The sequence below is a fragment of the Dermochelys coriacea genome, chromosome 3 (genome assembly GCF_009764565.3).
Source record: "Dermochelys coriacea isolate rDerCor1 chromosome 3, rDerCor1.pri.v4, whole genome shotgun sequence".
NCBI lineage: Eukaryota > Metazoa > Chordata > Testudines > Dermochelyidae > Dermochelys > Dermochelys coriacea.
Window position 1 is genome coordinate 57,027,744 of NC_050070.1, and position 16,904 is coordinate 57,044,647.

At 44.5% G+C, this 16,904-nt stretch overlaps 1 protein-coding gene across 3 annotated transcripts in view; it reads right to left on the minus strand.

The window, feature by feature from the left end:
* ASRGL1 (asparaginase and isoaspartyl peptidase 1) overlaps positions 1–16,904 on the minus strand; it is a 38,483-nt gene that overhangs the window by 6,507 nt on the left and 15,072 nt on the right. For all 3 annotated transcript variants that reach the window (XM_038395985.2, XM_043510455.1, XM_038395986.2), the window contains exons 4-6: positions 8,114–8,268; positions 5,470–5,588; positions 1,876–1,986 (exon numbers count right to left, since the gene is read on the minus strand). In XM_038395985.2, coding sequence (XP_038251913.1) covers positions 1,876–1,986; positions 5,470–5,588; positions 8,114–8,268 — 385 coding nt within the window. The remainder of the gene's footprint in view (positions 1–1,875; positions 1,987–5,469; positions 5,589–8,113; positions 8,269–16,904) is intronic.

A 16,904-nucleotide genomic window follows, 5' to 3' on the forward strand; every position in this document is an offset into this window, starting at 1 on the left:
AACAAGTCACAGATTATACATGACAAGAAGAATTTACGTGAACCTGCAATACTTGCCACCCAGCAAAATGGAGGAAACTAATTAAACACACTGCTCAAAACATTCCTTCAAATATTGAGGAAACAGAAATAAGACTCTCCCCAAATGAAAGATTTTAAGGAAGAGGCCAGCCATTCTTAACACTTCATGGATGCATTATATGCAACACTGGTATTCTAAGTCACTTGTTTCCTATTTTTAGGAGTCTAAATCCTATTTTCAAAAATAAATTAAGCATTTAGGAGCCTATATCACACTGTGACTTTCAATTACATGTAGGCTCTTAAGTCACTTAGGCGCTTTTGAAAATTTTTCCCTAAGTGTGCGTGCAGGCTTATTTTACAGTTCTTAAATATTCTGCTTCTGTTGGCAGCTCAAGGGCTCAAAGTAGCAATAACTATAGGACTGAGTTTTGGCCCTCTCTTGAAATGCTGAGGAATTGCTCATTTGCTGGGGTCTTTGCCTGAAAGATGGGTTGCTCCTCAATATTTCAGGGAAGGCTGAGTAGTGGCAAGCTAACAATGGTTTTATCCTACACACTAAGAAATTTAGAAGTGTTTAAAAAGGGTTTTAGTGAGATTCTTCTCTCAGGCTGGTGTAAATCAGGTGTAACGCCATTGAAAACAATGGAGTTACTCCAATGTAAACCAGGATATGTGAGAAAAGAACCTGGATCAATTCTTTATGGTAAATTTAAGACTGGAAGGCCATTTATGAAAGGAATGAACTCCAGTGAAACAGGACAGTGAGGTGGCTGTGGCATGTTAGGGCTTTGAGGAATAATCTGCATGGAGTATTATATTTTACACTGATAATTTCTCTTGGCTCTGCTAAGAATGAACCATGAATAGCATATGTTGGGACCAAAAAACATGTAGCAGTTACAGAAAACTTCTCAGCTGCTACTTGCCTTCTTGTTTCACGTTTCTCTTACGAATAGGAATGTAAATGAAAAATGGTTTACTGTAGTTCAGATTCCAGTAAGAGTCTCAAAAGTTATTGCTCTTTAATACTTGCAAACCGTAGCTTTCTAAAAATAGCTGTGCTGTCTACATTCACGGTTCTGTAACTGTATGCAGTACAAGTATGTTGTCTAACTGTTTACAGGCTGTAATATAATCAAGGGTTTGGATGACATCCTAACTGATGAAGGTAAAGCTTAAAGAGTCATCCACAGTTAGATTGTGTTTCAGTCAGATGAGACACTCCATGCCAGCTGTTTACCATATATGCACCTAGTCTACTTAACATACAGTTTAATACTTTCCAATACAAAACTAAAATGCAGTCATATTAATTCCTTTTTGAACAGAGAGAAAAAGTTTGTAACATTTCTGTTGCTACAAGCAATTCAATTCTATGAATTGTTATAGCCTCTGAGTCTCTAAGCTTCTTGTGTTATGGAAGTTTTGCACTTTCCTTTATTTGTCCTTTTTTTTTTTTAAACTAATACTTGCTTACATTTGCATTTTTCCAATTCTCTGCTCATGAAATTACTTAAAATTGTAAAGAAAGCTTCAGTTAAACATAAAATAATGTATATGAATAACAATATTTTACAATGCTGTATCTAAAACATGATGGAACAAAAATATCCCACTACTTGATATTCAAAGAACACAGCTGGAATTTATTTGGTTTTCACTTTTAGTCCTGCTGTTTTGTGTGTGTTTTGAGATAATCCAACCATAAATGGCCGGGAAACCTTTTTTTGGGGGGGGGGGGGGCGTGGGAAGAGGGCAGCAACTGCATTGCTAAGAGTATAATTTACATACATACATACAGTTAGTTCCAGTCTTACTTTCCCTTCATCTTACTAGAAAGTTTAGATTGTACCTTGTTCCATATGATAGAGAATAAGTCGGGCTAGGACCACTTTCATCATGCTTTCTCCATGTCCTGTGGTAGAGGTGGCACCAACATGGTTATCAGCATAGCCTCCACTTCCTGCTCAAAGAAAAAGTATGCCACTAAAGCTTTAGGGCAAAAGAGATTTACAAGCAATGCATGATTTCAAACCACAGGCCAATTTCTAAAGTTCTGGAGGTCCTGTTTGCTTCTAGGGACAAAAAACTGAAAGTTCATATTTGAGATCTTTGTCTCTGATTTCTTCCTCAAAGTTTCAACAACAGTGTGAGAAGTCAATCACAGCTGGAAGAGGTTGGTTGCCGAGTTATTGGAAAGATAATGGGGAAGGAGAAATAGTGGGGAGTCTGATGTTGGAATAGGAAGCAGTGAACATTAATAGTAGCCAGATCAGTAGCAGATAGATGGAGGAGAGGCATGCAGGGAAGACAAGGTGGAAAGGCAGGCAGGGTGATGGTGGGAAAATAGGAAGCCAGAAGTGGAAGATGTGAGGCAGCTGGACTTGCACTGATGACTGAATGGCTAAGGAGGTGCACTGCAGGAATGTGCTGACCAATGGGCAGCAGAGAGGTGGTAAGAGCCAGCCAGGTAGCAGCACTAAGATTCCATTGTGACAGATCATGGGAGAAAAGCTCAAACAGGAGAGACGTTTCCAAGTCAAAAGGCTGCACTGACTCAGGAGTGCAGCAAACCTGCTGATATCAGAGGATACCCCAGGTGCCATCATTTAAGCAACAGGTGTTTGTGCCTCTCTGTGGGTCACTAGAACCAGCACCAAAGTTAAGGTCCTACAGCCACCTGATATCCCAACTCTCACCTACAACAACCACTCACTGTACTGTTCTTTTTAAAGTCAATCTAGGGCTCATGAATGGTGCAATTAATAATTACAATGTCAGGAGCCATGGAAAACAAAGTCAAATTATTAGTTGCTTATACTTTTATAATTCTTTGAATTAAAAAAAAACCAAAAACCAAACCAGTAGAAAAATCTTGCATTCAGAAGAGACATGGTTTCAAGCATGCTCCTTCTTATTAATGTTGTGCCTCCCCGTGAACAACGAACCTTAAAAAGGCCACACACCGATGATGCTCTTGGAGAGAAAAGAGTTCTAGTAGACAATATTTTTGAACAGGAAACTCCTACAGGCCCTTTGAGGGCCACAAATTTGGTGCCTTATTCATGCAGACCACAGGGGAGAGACAGGAGAATGACTTCATGTGGGTAAGTACATCACCCTTGCCAAGCATTAGAAGACTGGTAGAGGCCGTAAGATGTTCAGGGGTCAACCAAAATCTCTCCCCCTCCTGCAATCCTATTTAGGCTTTAACATCTGCCAAGCCTAATAAGGCTCTTTGTGAATGCAGGTGTGTTTTGAGGAATCCCATTGAGACAATTAAGGCAGATCAGTCTCCAGCTAGTGTCCAAAGACTTGTGGGGGGATGGGCCCGATGCACCTCCTACACAGCATAGAGTGATGAGCCTGAGGTCCTCAGGAGAAGCAGAATACTCTTATGCTGCTGACCCCCCTTCCCATCATCACCACTACTTCATTCCGTGCCCCCTTATTCACTGGCTCCCTTCCCTACCATTCTCTCCCTTCCCCTTCTCTATGCTGGTCTTCTCCACTGTATCTGCTAAGGTCGTTATTTGCCAAGGGCTTTTGAAGGTGCATAGGATAGGATTACTACAGTTAGCATGGAGTTTAGGATGGGGAGCAGCAGAGAGTGAAAGGTTTTCCTCCTTCCCACCCAAAAAGGGACACTCAACTTCCCTCTCTATGCATTGAGAATGTTGCCATGTTCTATTCTGCAACCCCGCAAGAACCCTGCGTGCGTAATAGGAGTGTTGGATAGTTACAAGAGTTCTGTTCCTTGGGGTATCTGAGAAGTGACTATCTTGTCTATTACTAGGAAGAAAAAAGCTAGTTAGTATTGCACCGAATGGTGCTCGGCTTCCTTTTTTTTCTTCTAACACTAGCTCCAAAATGCAGGGGCCCTGAAGATCTATGTGACGGGGCAGAGAAGACCCACACCAGCATGGTTAAGGAGAGCCACTTTGCTATAACTGTAGCCAATACCAAGCCTGGAGGGGGAATAATAGGAGAGCCTGGCTCAGTTGAAAGGCTAGTCAGGAAGGAAGACAGTTCTCTGCCTGAAGGGAGCTCTGCCTGCAAAGTTACAGAAGGAAGGGTGGGCCGGCTAGCTGGAGCAGCCACTGGGAGGAGCAGTTAGATCCCAGGAGCAAGTAAGAGACTGTGGGAGACAAGCCCAAAGGGAAGGACTTTGGGGTGCCCGAAGGGAAGACAGGGGGACAGCCAATGATTGAGTTGGGTTTGCTTTTTGTTTTGGAACTTTTTGGGGCTGAGCCCCTCCACCCACCCCAGAGGAGGAGAAGATTGAAGGTACAACTAGCTGGTAGGTCAGAGGTAGACAGCCTCCTTTCCTGCCTCTCACCTCCAAAGCCCAGAAGACCTACAGCTGCATCAACATGTCTGAAAGGTGCACAAGGAGGCACTGCTTTTGCCATGCTGCTACAATTTGGATGAGACAAAGGTTAAGGAAAAGGCAATTTAGAGTGAGCAGAGGACCATGCTGGTTCAGTGTATGCTCAAGTTGCAAACCATGCTGAAAATAGTCAGTGAGCACCATAATTGCTTGCAAGCTCAGCAATTCTTGATGTAAGGCAATGGTGGCTCTGAGTCTACTAATCAGCTGCTGCCAGCAGGAGTGCTGTTCAAGTTTGGAACATGTTTTTCTAAAAATATTGCTTTTCCATTTTCCGGTTCCATGGAAGGCCTATGAAGGAATCACCAAATACAAGCCTGTCCCATTAGAGGAACTCACTGGAGAAAGATAAACAGAGTCTATTTATGGATGTGACAACTCTTACAACATTCTATTCTGTTCCCCACCGCCATGCTTTCCATGGCTCTTTATGAACAGGAACTTACTGAGAGAATCAAAGCTTTAAATAAGAGTGACTAAGTTACCAGTCATGTTAGAGACTTCTAGTCAAATTCTCATTGCTCTAATGAAACTCCAATGACTGCAATTGGACTTCCACCTGATAAACAATGGTATAAATGAGAGAAGAATCTGGTGCATTTGGTTAATTTTTCACATTAGTTTTGACCCTTTTCTTTGGGAGACATCTGGATTAAACACCATCTGAGCAACTAATAGAACCTTAGAGGGGAACAGGTTGCAATTTTGTCTGTGTTGCAAGGGAATATAGCAGAAGAATTCTTGGTTTTTCTACAAGAGTATCACAGTATAAAGGGAAGGGATATGATAGGGAAACCTCAGACCATACTGTTTCCAGAAAAAGGGGGAGTGTCTCCTATTTCTGTTTGTTCAGACCTACCAGAAAGCTGGACATTAAGTACAAAACATCTACTCCCACCTGCAGCCTTCTGGCTGTGTGGAAGGAGCAGTCGTTAAAACGATAAACTGACTTTTTTAGTATGTTTAAATTTAAGCCTCAATTCTAGATCAGCTAGTGTCAATGATTCATTTCAATCATCAAAAATGTGAGGGTTAACTGATTTCATTTACCCGTACCTATGCATGCTGAATCACCGACTCGGCCAACCAGTTTATTAGTGAGTCCCCCAGTGGATGTTGCACAAGCTACGTTTCCTTCATTGTCTATAGCAACAGCACCAACTGTTCCAGGGTCTCTGCCAAGAACAGTATTTCACAGAATTAGGCAGGGTTAAGAATACTTGCCAAAGCATGTTGTGTCCATTCTGCAGGTAGCTTTTCCAAATGTGAGATTAAAACAGAAGTCTACAATGAATGTCATTAACTTTAATCTAGCCTCATGTCAGAATCACTTAATTTTCATATAATTGTTTATTTGTTTTTTTTAATGTAGTGAGTTTCATTATGAAAAACCACTATCCATTTCAGATAACAAGCAATATGTAACAATTCTGACAAAGTATCAACCTTAGAATTGATAGCACAGATGTCAAACCCTTGGCCTCTTTGATCTATTTATTTGATCTCCCCATGATAAATGTATATGATACAGTATGAAAGCTTTCATCTGGAAAGAATAAAAAAAGATTCCTAGCCTTCCTGTGAAGATAATTTTTCAGATGGGACCTACTGAAGCTCTGAATTAGCTGGAAATAGAAACTCAAAAGTGGGAACTGCCTCCACTGTTCCAATTGGATGAGAGCTCTAAAGCCTAGTGATGATACATTCAGAAAGATAAATGAATAAAGAAATAGCAGTGGTCCTAAAAATGCCCTGCATCTCTTCCCATCCCCAGAGACTGGCCAGCCCGCGTCGCTTCCTGCAGCTTCCATTGGCCGGGAATGGCGAACCACAGCCACTCCGAGCTGCAGGCAGCAATGCCTGTGGACAGTCATCGTAAACAAACTGCCTCATGGCCCGCCAGCGCATTACCCTGACGGGCTGCATGCAGTCCATGGGCCACAGGTTGTTCACCATTGCTCTAAAGCCTAAAATGTCTGAGTTAGTGTGAAGTGATAGAAACAGCTACAAGCAGGGCTGAGAACTCATTTAGAATATCACCATGTTGAATCATCATTGAGTTTTGAAGTCTGTTACCATCCTGTTTGTATGTTTTCAGCCCTTTAGCCTTTACAAATTACACCCATGTGGTGTACAGGCTACAGTAAGACATGTATCTATGCCATGTCAAGAGTCCTAGACCACTGTAATATTGGAGGTAACAACCATTCATCCACCCTTACTCTAGAGCTAATTTACATACAACAGTTGCATTGGTTGTATGAGGGAGATGCCACTGATGGTGGATTACTTGGCCCCGCTGCCACAGTCCTTCCAAACCACCCACCCAACACAACCAGCATACTTAATCCCAAATACATACACAGCCCCTTAGTGCAGTGCACACCCCTCAAATCAACACATCTCCCAGCACAACCCCCGAGACCTAAAGCAACACAACCAGCATACATAGTGACCACCTACACCACTCTGAAGTCTGAGTCAGTGCGAAGTGAGTAAAACAGCTACAAGAATGGTTGAGAGGTCTTTCGATTTAGAAGATCACCAGGTGGAAGCCTCACTAGGATTCATGGTCTGTTACCCTTAACTAGTAGCTGAAAGTCCATGCTGTTGCATTGTTGTAATTCATTAAGAATATATCCTCACCTTGTCTACAGCATGAGCTTGGCTGACCTCTGAGATGTACTTTGTGTCATACTACTGTACTACTTAATAAAATAGCTAAGAAACAACACATAATACATGGTCTTTCTATTAAAGAGTTTTTGCCCCCTTCCACTGTCACAAGATTGAAGCTCAAACAGTTAGTATTATTAAACCCCACTCCTCACTGAAAAGATCAATCATTTTGATAGCTGGTTATTCGCTCTACTGTTTTTTCCCCTGCCCCCTATTTTATTATAAAAAGTTTCTTTCTTTCAAATGTCCTTCATTCTGCTGCTGTCTCCTACCCTCTCTCTCTGCTAATGGCTTAGTTTTTCTCCTTCATCCCACCCAGAACTTGGTTTTTAGGTTATTTTAGCAGTGCATTTTTAGCCACCACGCTTTCTGGTCTGCTTGTTTTCTCAGTGACCAAGTACCACTGCCAACCCCTGAAGAGGGGAACTATTAGCCAAAATTTGGTAGATGAGAAATTAATTGTTTGATCCAGTTTAAAACAAATCCCAGTCTATGTTGGCTATGCAGACTTAGGGACAGATATGTATGTTCTGCCAGGGTCTAGCTGTTGGTTTAGCAGTGGAGACAGTGCCTTATTTAAACCACAGCTCTCCTTTGGAGAGTGACTCTATATAGATAGCACTTCCTTGCTCACCAGATCTGCTCAGTGTTTTTGTTCAGGACTATCTGCTAACTTCATTTGAAATATTTTTTTTGCCACCTGCCAGTGGTGGAGGGCCCATGCTGCTAAGTGAGCATTAGCTGGATTTTCTTCCTTCTTCAGCATCAACAGGATTGTTTCCCAAATTTCTTCAATTACACTTGAGCAAGCCTACTGAAGGTTGCTCATATATCATGGAGGGCATAATTTGAAAACCATGTGGAAGCACATGTATATGTCAGGGCAGAATTAAGCCTACGGAACTACTTTCAGATCCCATAGCGAGTCTGCATGGTTGCTAGTTAAGGAGAGCACTTACTGACACCACAAATTGAGTGTATGAGAGGCGTTAAAGTGTAACATTTTTTGTGCAGTACCTACTTTTTAAACTCCTGAGGGTTAGAATCTGGCTCAAGGTTCTTGCTCCATCTCTCCCTGGATCTTTCCGTTATAAGTTTCTCCCCTGGAATCTCAGGAACACCCATGGCCTTGGCAAAAAGCTTTGCTCCATGGTCAGTAAGCAACATGTGCTCTGTCTGATAGGGAAAGAAAAGAAACTCTTGACACTAATTGGAGTTCAGTACTGATCTATACAGTCTTATATAAACACTTCATTGTTTTTAAAAATGTATTTAAAGATTTTTTTTTGTTTTAACTTCTTGGAAACCAATAAAACTAATAAAAGGCACAATTGTGGCTCCAATCCTGCTCCTGTTGACTTAAGTAGAAGTATATTTGGATTCCTATGTGCTTTTTTGATGGAACAGGAGGATTTTGGATTTAATAATCTAAAAAACCCCAAAACAAAATAATTAGGATTAACAGAATATAATTGCCTTCAAATATTCAATACTCATTAGATGAGAAAATTAGAATTCATTCATACCAATTTTTTTCTGAAACTAGATAGGATACTGCTATTGTAATCCTTTATAGAACTTTGCAATCTCTTCCAATCAATCATTGCTATTTTGCTTATCTACATGATTAGTATGGTCAGCTCAATGAGGGTATGTCAACACTACAAAATTAGGTCGAATTTATAGAAGTTGTTTTTTTAGAAATCGTTTTTATATAGTTGATTGTGTGTGTCCCCACACAAAATGCTCTAAGTGCATTAACTCGGCGGAGTGCTTCCACAGTACTGAGGCTAACATTGACTTCCGGACCGTTGCACTGTGGGTAGCTATCCCACAATTCCCACAGTCTCCACTGCCCATTGGAATTCTGAGTTGAGATCCCAATGCCTGATAGGACAAAAAACATTGTCGCAGGTGGTTCTGGGTACATGTCATCAGGCCCACCCTCCCTCCCTTCCTCTGTGAAAACTATGGCAGACAATCGTTTCGCACCTTTTTCCCTGAGTTACCTGTGCAGACGCTATACCACGGCAAGCATGGAGCCCGCTCAGCTCACTGTCACCATAGGTCTCCTGGGTGCTGGCAGATGCGGTACTGCATTGCTACACAGTAGCAGCAACCCATTGCCTTGTGGCAGCAGATGGTGCAATAGGCCTAAAAACCATCCTCATCATGTCCGAGGTGCTCCTGGCCACCTCGGTAAGGTCGATCAGGAATGCCTGGGCAGACATGGGAGCAGGGACTAAATTAGGAGTGACTCGATCAGGTCATTCTCTTTAGTCCTGCAAGCAGTCCTATTGTACCATCTTCTGCCGAGCAAGCCAGGAGATGTGGATGGCTTGCAGTCCAACTGCACTGTCTGCTGCCAGCCAAAGATGTAAAAGATAGATGGAGTGGATCAAAACAAGAAATAGACCAGATTTGTTTTGTATTCATTCGCTCTCCCCTCCCTCCCTCCCTCCCTCTGTGAAATCAAGGGCTGACAATCGTTTTGGTAAGGTCTGTCAGGGGCACCTTGAAAACTTTAATGGAGATTCAGTCCTACCTGAAATACTAGAGGAAGGGATAGCTAAGTGGGTTGAGCATTGGCCTGCTAAACCCAGGGTTTTGAGTTCAATCCTTGAGGGGGCCATTCTGTGCGACAGTTGTTTTTGTTTCTCCTTAATGCAAAGCCACCCCCTTTGTTGATTTTAATTCCCTACAAGCCATGTCATCAGTCACCCCTCCCTCCACCAGAGCAACAGCAGACAATCATTCCAAGCCTTTTTTCTGTGCAGTTGCCATACCATGGCAAGCATGGAGCTCCGCTCAGATCACTTTGGCAATTAGGAGCACATTAAACACCACAGGCATTATCCAGCAGTATATGCAGACCAGAACCTGGCAAAGTGAAACCGGGCGAGTAGGCGACGTCAGCGCGATGACGAGAGTGATGAGGACATGGACACAGACTTCTCTCAAAGCACGGGCCCTGCTAATGCGGGCATCATGGTGCTAATGGGGCAGGTTCATGTGGTGGAATGCCGATTCTGGGCCTGGGAAACAAGCACAGACTGGTGGGACTGCATAGTGTTGCAGGTCTGGGACGATTCCTAGTTGCTGCAAAACTTTTGCATGCATAAGGGCACTTTCATGGAACTTCGTGACTTGCTTTCCTCTGCCCTGAAGCGCATGAATACCAAGATGAGAGCAGCCCTTACAGTTGAGAAGTGAATGGCAACAGCCCTGTGGAAGCTTGCAACGCCAGACAGCTCCCGGTCAGTCAGGAATCAATTTGGAGTGGGCAAATCTACTGTGGGGGCTGCTGTGATGCAAGTAGCCAACGCAATCAAAGTTCTGCTGATATCAAGGGTAGTGACCCTGGGAAATGTGCAGGTCATAGTGGATGGCTTTCCTGCAATAGGATTCCCTAACTGTGGTGGGGCCATAGACGGAACCCATATCCCTATCTTGGCACCGGAGCACCAAGCCAGCGAGTACATAAACCGCAAGGGGTACTTTTCAATAGTGCTGCAAGCACTGGTGGATCACAAGAGATGTTTCATCAACATCAACGTGGGATGGCTGGAAAAGGTACATGACGCTCGCATCTTCAGGAACTCTGGTCTGTTTCAAAAGCTGCAGGAAGGGACTTTCTTCCTAGACAGAAAATAACTGTTGGGCATGTTGAAATGCCTATAGTTATCTTTGGGGACTCAGCCTACCCCTTAATGCCATGGCTCATGAAGCCATACACAGGCAGCCTGGACAGTAGTCAGGAGCTGTTCAACTACAGGCTCAGAAAGTGCAGAATGGTGGTAGAATGCGCATTTGAATCTTTAAAAGTGCGCTGGCGCAGTTTACTGACTTGGTTAGACCTCAGCAAAACCAATATTCCCACTGTTATTATTGCTTGCTGCGTGTGCCACAATATCTGTGAGAGTAAGGGGGAAGACATTTATGGCGGGGTGGGAAGTTGAGGCAAATCGCTTGGCCGCTGGTTACGTGCAGCCAGACACCAGGGTGGTTAGAAGAGCAAAGGAAGGCACCGTACGCATCAGAGAAGCTTTGAAAACCAGTTTCATGACTGGCCAGGCTATGGTGTGAAAGTTCTGTTTGTTTCTCCTTGATGAAATCCCCCACCCCTTGGTTCACTCTATTTCCTGTAAGCTAACTACCCTCCCCTCCTCCCTTCGATCACCGTTTGCAGAGGCAATAAAGTCATTGTTGCTCCACATTCATGCATTTTTTATTAATTCATCACACTAATAGGGGGATAACATCCAAGGTAGCCCGGGAGGGCTGGTGGAGGAGGGAAGGACAAGGCCACATAGCACTTTAAAACTCATTGAATGCCAGCCTTCTGTTGCTTGGGCAATCCTCTGGGGTGGAGTGGCTGGAGGCCCCCCCCCCGCGTTCTTGGGCATCTGGGTGAGGAGGCTATGGAACGTGGGGAGAGGGCGGTTGGTTACACAGGGGCTGTAGTGGCAGTCTGCTCCAGCTGCCTTTCCTGCAGCTCAACCATATGCTGGAGAATATTAGTTTGATCCTCCAGCAGCCTCAGCATTGAATCCTGCCTCCTCTCATCATGCTGCCGCCACCTTTCAGCTTCAGCCCTCTCCTCCCGGTCATTTTGTACTTTCCTGCACTCTGACATTGTCTGCCTCCATGCATTAGTCTGTGCTCTGTCAGCGTGGGAGGACAGCATGAGCTCAGAGAGCATTTCATCGCGAGTGTGATGCATTTTTCGCCTTCTAATCTTCACTAGCCTCTGGGAAGGAGAAGATCCTGTGATTCTTGAAACACATGGAGCTGGTGGAGAGAAAAAAATTAAAGGGACAGTGGTATTTAAAAAGACATTTTATAGAACAATGGGTACACTCTTGCACAGTAAACCTTGCTGTTAACATTACATACATAGCACATGTGCTTTTGTTCCAAGGTCGCATTTTGCCTCCCCTCAGCACGTGGCTAGCCCCTTACCTCTCCCCCCTCACCGTGGTTAACAGCAGGGAATATTTCTTTTCAGCCACAGGCAAACAGCCCAGCAGGAACGGGCACCTCTGAATGTCCCCTTAAGAAAAGCACCCTATTTTAACCAGGTGACCATGAATGATATCACTCTCCTGAGGATAACACAGAGACAAAGAACGGATGTTGTTTGAATGACAACAAACATACACTGCGATGCTTTGTTCTACAATGATTCCTGAGTATGTGCTACTGACATGGAGTGGTGAAGTGTCCTACCATGGTGGATGGAATAAAGCTGCCCTCCCCAGAAACCTTTTGCAAAGGCTTTGGGAGTATATCCAGGAGAGCTGCAAATGCCAGGGCAAATTAATCATTAAACATGCTTGCTATTAAACCATGTATACTATTTTAAAAGGTATACTCACCAGAGGTCCTTTCTCTGCCTGGCAGGTCTGGGAGGCAGCCTTGGGTGGGTGCGGGGGGTACTGGCTCCAGGTCCAGGGTGAGAAACAGTTCCTGGCTGTCGGAAAAACCGGTTTCTCTGCTGGCTTGCTGTGAGCTATCTAGAACTTCATCATCATCTTCCTCGTCCCCAAAATCTGCTTCCATGTTGCCTCCATCTCCATTGAAGGAGTCAAACACAGCTGTGTAGTGGTAGTTGACCCCACTAAAATGGCATGCAGCTCATCATAGAAGTGGCATATTTTGGGCTCTGACTTGGTGCGGCCGTTCACTTCTCTGGTTTTCTGGTAGGCTTGCCTCAGCTCCTTAAGTTTCACGCGACACTGCTTCGGGTCCCTGTTATGGCCTCTGTCCTTCATGTCCTGGGAGACTTTGACAAATGTTTTGGCATTTTGAAACCTGGAACGGAATTCTGATAGCACGGATTCCACTCCCCATACAGCGATCAGATCCCGTACCTCCCGTTCGATCCATGCTGGAGCTCTTTTGTGATTCTGGGACTCCATCATGGTCACCTCTGCTGATGAGCTCTGCACTCACCTGCAGCTTGCCACGCTGGCCAAACAGGAAATAGAAATTCAAAAGTTTGCGGGCCTTTTCCTGTCTACCTGGCTAGTGCATCTGAGTTGAGAGTGCTGTCCAGAGCGGTCACAATGGAGCATGCCAGGATAGCTCCCGGAGGCCAATACCATCTAATTGCGTCCACAGTTCCCCAAATTCGACCAGGCAAGGCTGATTTCAGTGCTAATCCCCTTGTCGGGGGTGGAGTAAGGAAATCAATTTTAAGAGTCCTTTAAGTCGAAAAAAAGGGCTTTGTCGTGTCGACAGGTGCAGGGTTAAATCGATTTAACGCTGCTAAATTCCACCTCAACTCCTAGTGTAGACCAGGGCTGAATAACCTAAAGAACTATTTTTATTCTAAGAGTAATATGCTCAGTGATGACCTGCAATTCCTTGTAAATAGTAAAATAATAATCCTAAACTTATCACACACTAACATACATTTTTCTTAACATCTAAAATGACTAAATTGATGTTAACCCACTTCCAAAATATTTACTGATCTATTTAGGCTCATTTCCTGTCGTTATGTATGCAAATACCATTCCTGTATAGTACCTGAATCAGTTGTCACATGAAGTCAATCAATTTGGTGAGGGTCCACTTCTTATTATACTAAGGCCCTGATTCAGCAAAGCACTTAAGCACAGATTTAGGTCATACTGAAGTCAATGGGACTTAAGTACATATTCTTAAAGTACCTGCTTAAATCAAAGCTTGAATGAACGTCCTCAAACTTTTGAGCCTCTTCCTATTCCCCCAAAAACATGCTGATGAATCTACTCAATGTACCACTTCCATCATTCTGCTTTACTAGGAGCTTTATAACTTTCTGACAGAAAGAGGAAAGAAAATTTTAAAACAAGAAAAGTCTTTAAAAACATTTTTAAAATGTCCAAATCCTTTGACTAGTGCCTATCCTGAGCAGCTTGGCTGGATCTGGGCAGTTTTGTAGAATGGAGAATTTGACCCCAAGAGTCTGATCCTATGAGATGCTGAGTGCCATCAACTCCCACTGACTTTTAAGGTTGTGACATAACACAAAAAAACCCTCCACCCTGACACAGATGCCAGGATACAATGTTTCACTGTTATTAAGCCCTGGTCTACACTATGAGTTTAGGTCGAATTTAGCAATGTTAGATCAATTTAACCCTGCACCTGTCCACACGACGAAGCCTTTTTTTTTTTTTTGACTTAAAGGGCTCTTAAAAATTGATTTCTGTACTCTTCCCTCAACGAGGGGATTAGCGCTGAAATCTACCTTGCTGGGTTGAATTTGGGGTAGTGTGGTTGCAATTCAATGGTATGGACCTCCGGGAGCTATCCCAGATGGCTCCATTGTGACCGCTCTGGACAGCGCTCTCAACTCAGATGCATTGGTCAGGTAGACAGGAAAAGGCCCGCAAACTTTTAAATCTCATTTCCTGTTTGGTCAGCTTGGCAAGCTGCAGGTGAGTGCAGTTCTCATCAGCAGAGGTGACCATGATGGAGTCCCAGAATCGCAAAAGATCTCCAGCATGGACTGAATGAAAGCTACGGGATCTGATCACTGTACGGGGAGATGAATCCATGCTATCAGATCTCTGTTCCAAAAGACAAAATGCCCAAACATTTGAAAAAATCTCCAAGGGCACGAAGGACAGAGGCTATAACGGATCAACAGCAGTGCTGCATGAAACTTAAGGAGCTCAGGCAAGCCTATCAAAAACCAGAAAGGCAAACGGCTGCTCAGGGTCAGAGCCCCAGCCATGCTGCTTCTACAATGAGCTGCATGCCATGCTAGGGGGTGCAGCCACCACTACCCCACCCCTGTGCTTTGACTCCGTCAATGGATTATCACGCAACAGGGTTGCACATTTTGGGGATGAGGAAAATGATGAGGAGGAGGAGGTTGAAGATAGTGCACAGCAAGCAACCTGAGAAACCATTTTCCTTGAGAGCCAGGAACTGTTTCTCACCCTGGACCTGGAGCCAGTACCCCCCGACCCACTCAAGGCAGGCTCCCAGACCCACCAGGCGGAGAAGGGACCTCTGGTGAGTGTACCTTTGTAAATATAATACATGGTTTAAAAGCAAGCGTGTTTAATGATTCATTTGCCCTGAAGACTTGGGATGCATTCGCGGCCAGTACAGCTACTGGAAAAGTCTGTTAACTTGTCTGGGGATGGAGCGGAAATCCTCCAGGGACATCTCCATAAAGCTCTCCTGGATGGTCACTCCTCATGGTCATCTGGTTGAAATAGGGTAATTTTATTAAGGGGACATTCAGAGGTGGCCATTCCTGCTGGGCTGTTTGCTTGTGGCTGAAAAGAAATCTTCCCTGCTGTTAGCCACGTGGTGGGGGGAGGGGTGAAGCGATCATCCCAGAGAATTGGGTGTTTGGGGGGTGGGGGAGGGTTAGTTGGGTTTGGGCTGCATGCTAACTTGAAAACCGCAGCCTCTCCTTTTAAATTGCCAACCCATTTTAAATAGCCAACCCAATGGGTGCTTGGTATGGGAAATGAGGGCACTGCTGTTTGAAGCCATTCCCACATGTTATGAAGGTTAAAGAAGCCAAAAGATTGTGGCTTACTATGGCTGCCTGCAAGCCGAATTCTGTTGCCCAGCCATGCATGTGTGATCTCTCACACCAAACCGGCAGACCCTCAATATAAGAGGCAAAATGTGACCTTGTACTGAAAACACGTGTGCTATGTAACGTTAGCAGCAAGGTTTACCGTGAAAGAGTCTACCCATTGTTCTCTAAAACGTGCCTTAACTACTACTCTCCCTTTTTTCCCCTCCCGCAGGTGCAAATGTTTCAATGCTCACACTATCATCTCTATCCCAGAGGCTAGCGAAGATTAGAAGGCAAAAAAAACCCAAAAACACCACACTCACGATGAAATGTTCTCTGAGCTCATGCAATCCTCCCACATTGAAAGATCCCAGCAGAATGCATGGAGGCAAGCAATGTCAGTAAACTGCACCAGCACGCTTTTAAACATCCAAATGCACATTCTACCACCATTCTGCACTTGCTCAGCCTATAGTTAAACAGCTCCTGACTACTGTCCAGGGTGCCTATGTACGGCTTCAGGAGCCATGGGAGCAAGGGGTAGGCTGGGTCCCCAAGAATAACTATAGGCATTTCAACATCCCCAATGGTTATTTTTTGGTCTGGGAACAAAGTTCCTTCCTGCAGCTGTTGAAACAGACCAGAGTTCCTGAAGGTGCGAGCGTCATGTACCTTTCCCGGCCATCCCATGTTGATGTTGGTGAAACGTCCCTTGTGATCCACCAGTGCTTGCAGCACCACTGAAAAGTACCCGTCGGTTTATGTACTCGCTGGCTTGGTGCTCCGGTTTCAAGATAGGGATATGGGTTCCGTCTATCACCCCACCACAGTTAAGGAATCCCATTGCAGCAAAGGCATCCACTATGACCTGCACATTTCCCAGAGTCACTACCCTTGAGAGCAGCAGCTCAGGGATTGCGTTGGCTACTTGGATCACAGCAGCCCCCACAGTAGATTTGTCCACTCCAAATTGATTCCCGACTGACTAGTAGCTGTCTGGCATTGCAAGCTTCCAGAGGGCTATTGCCACTCACTTGTGAACTGTGAGGGCTGCTCTCTTCTTAGTATTCTTGCGCTTCAGGGCAGGGGAAAGCAAGTCACAAAGTTCCATTAAAGTGCCCTTACGCATACGAAATTTTTGCAGCCACTGGGAATCGTCCCAGACCTGCAACACTATGCAGTCCCACCAGTCTGTGCTTGTTTCCTGGGCCCAGAATCTGCGTTCCACAGCATGAACCTGCCCCATTACCACCATGATGTCCACATTGCTGGGGCC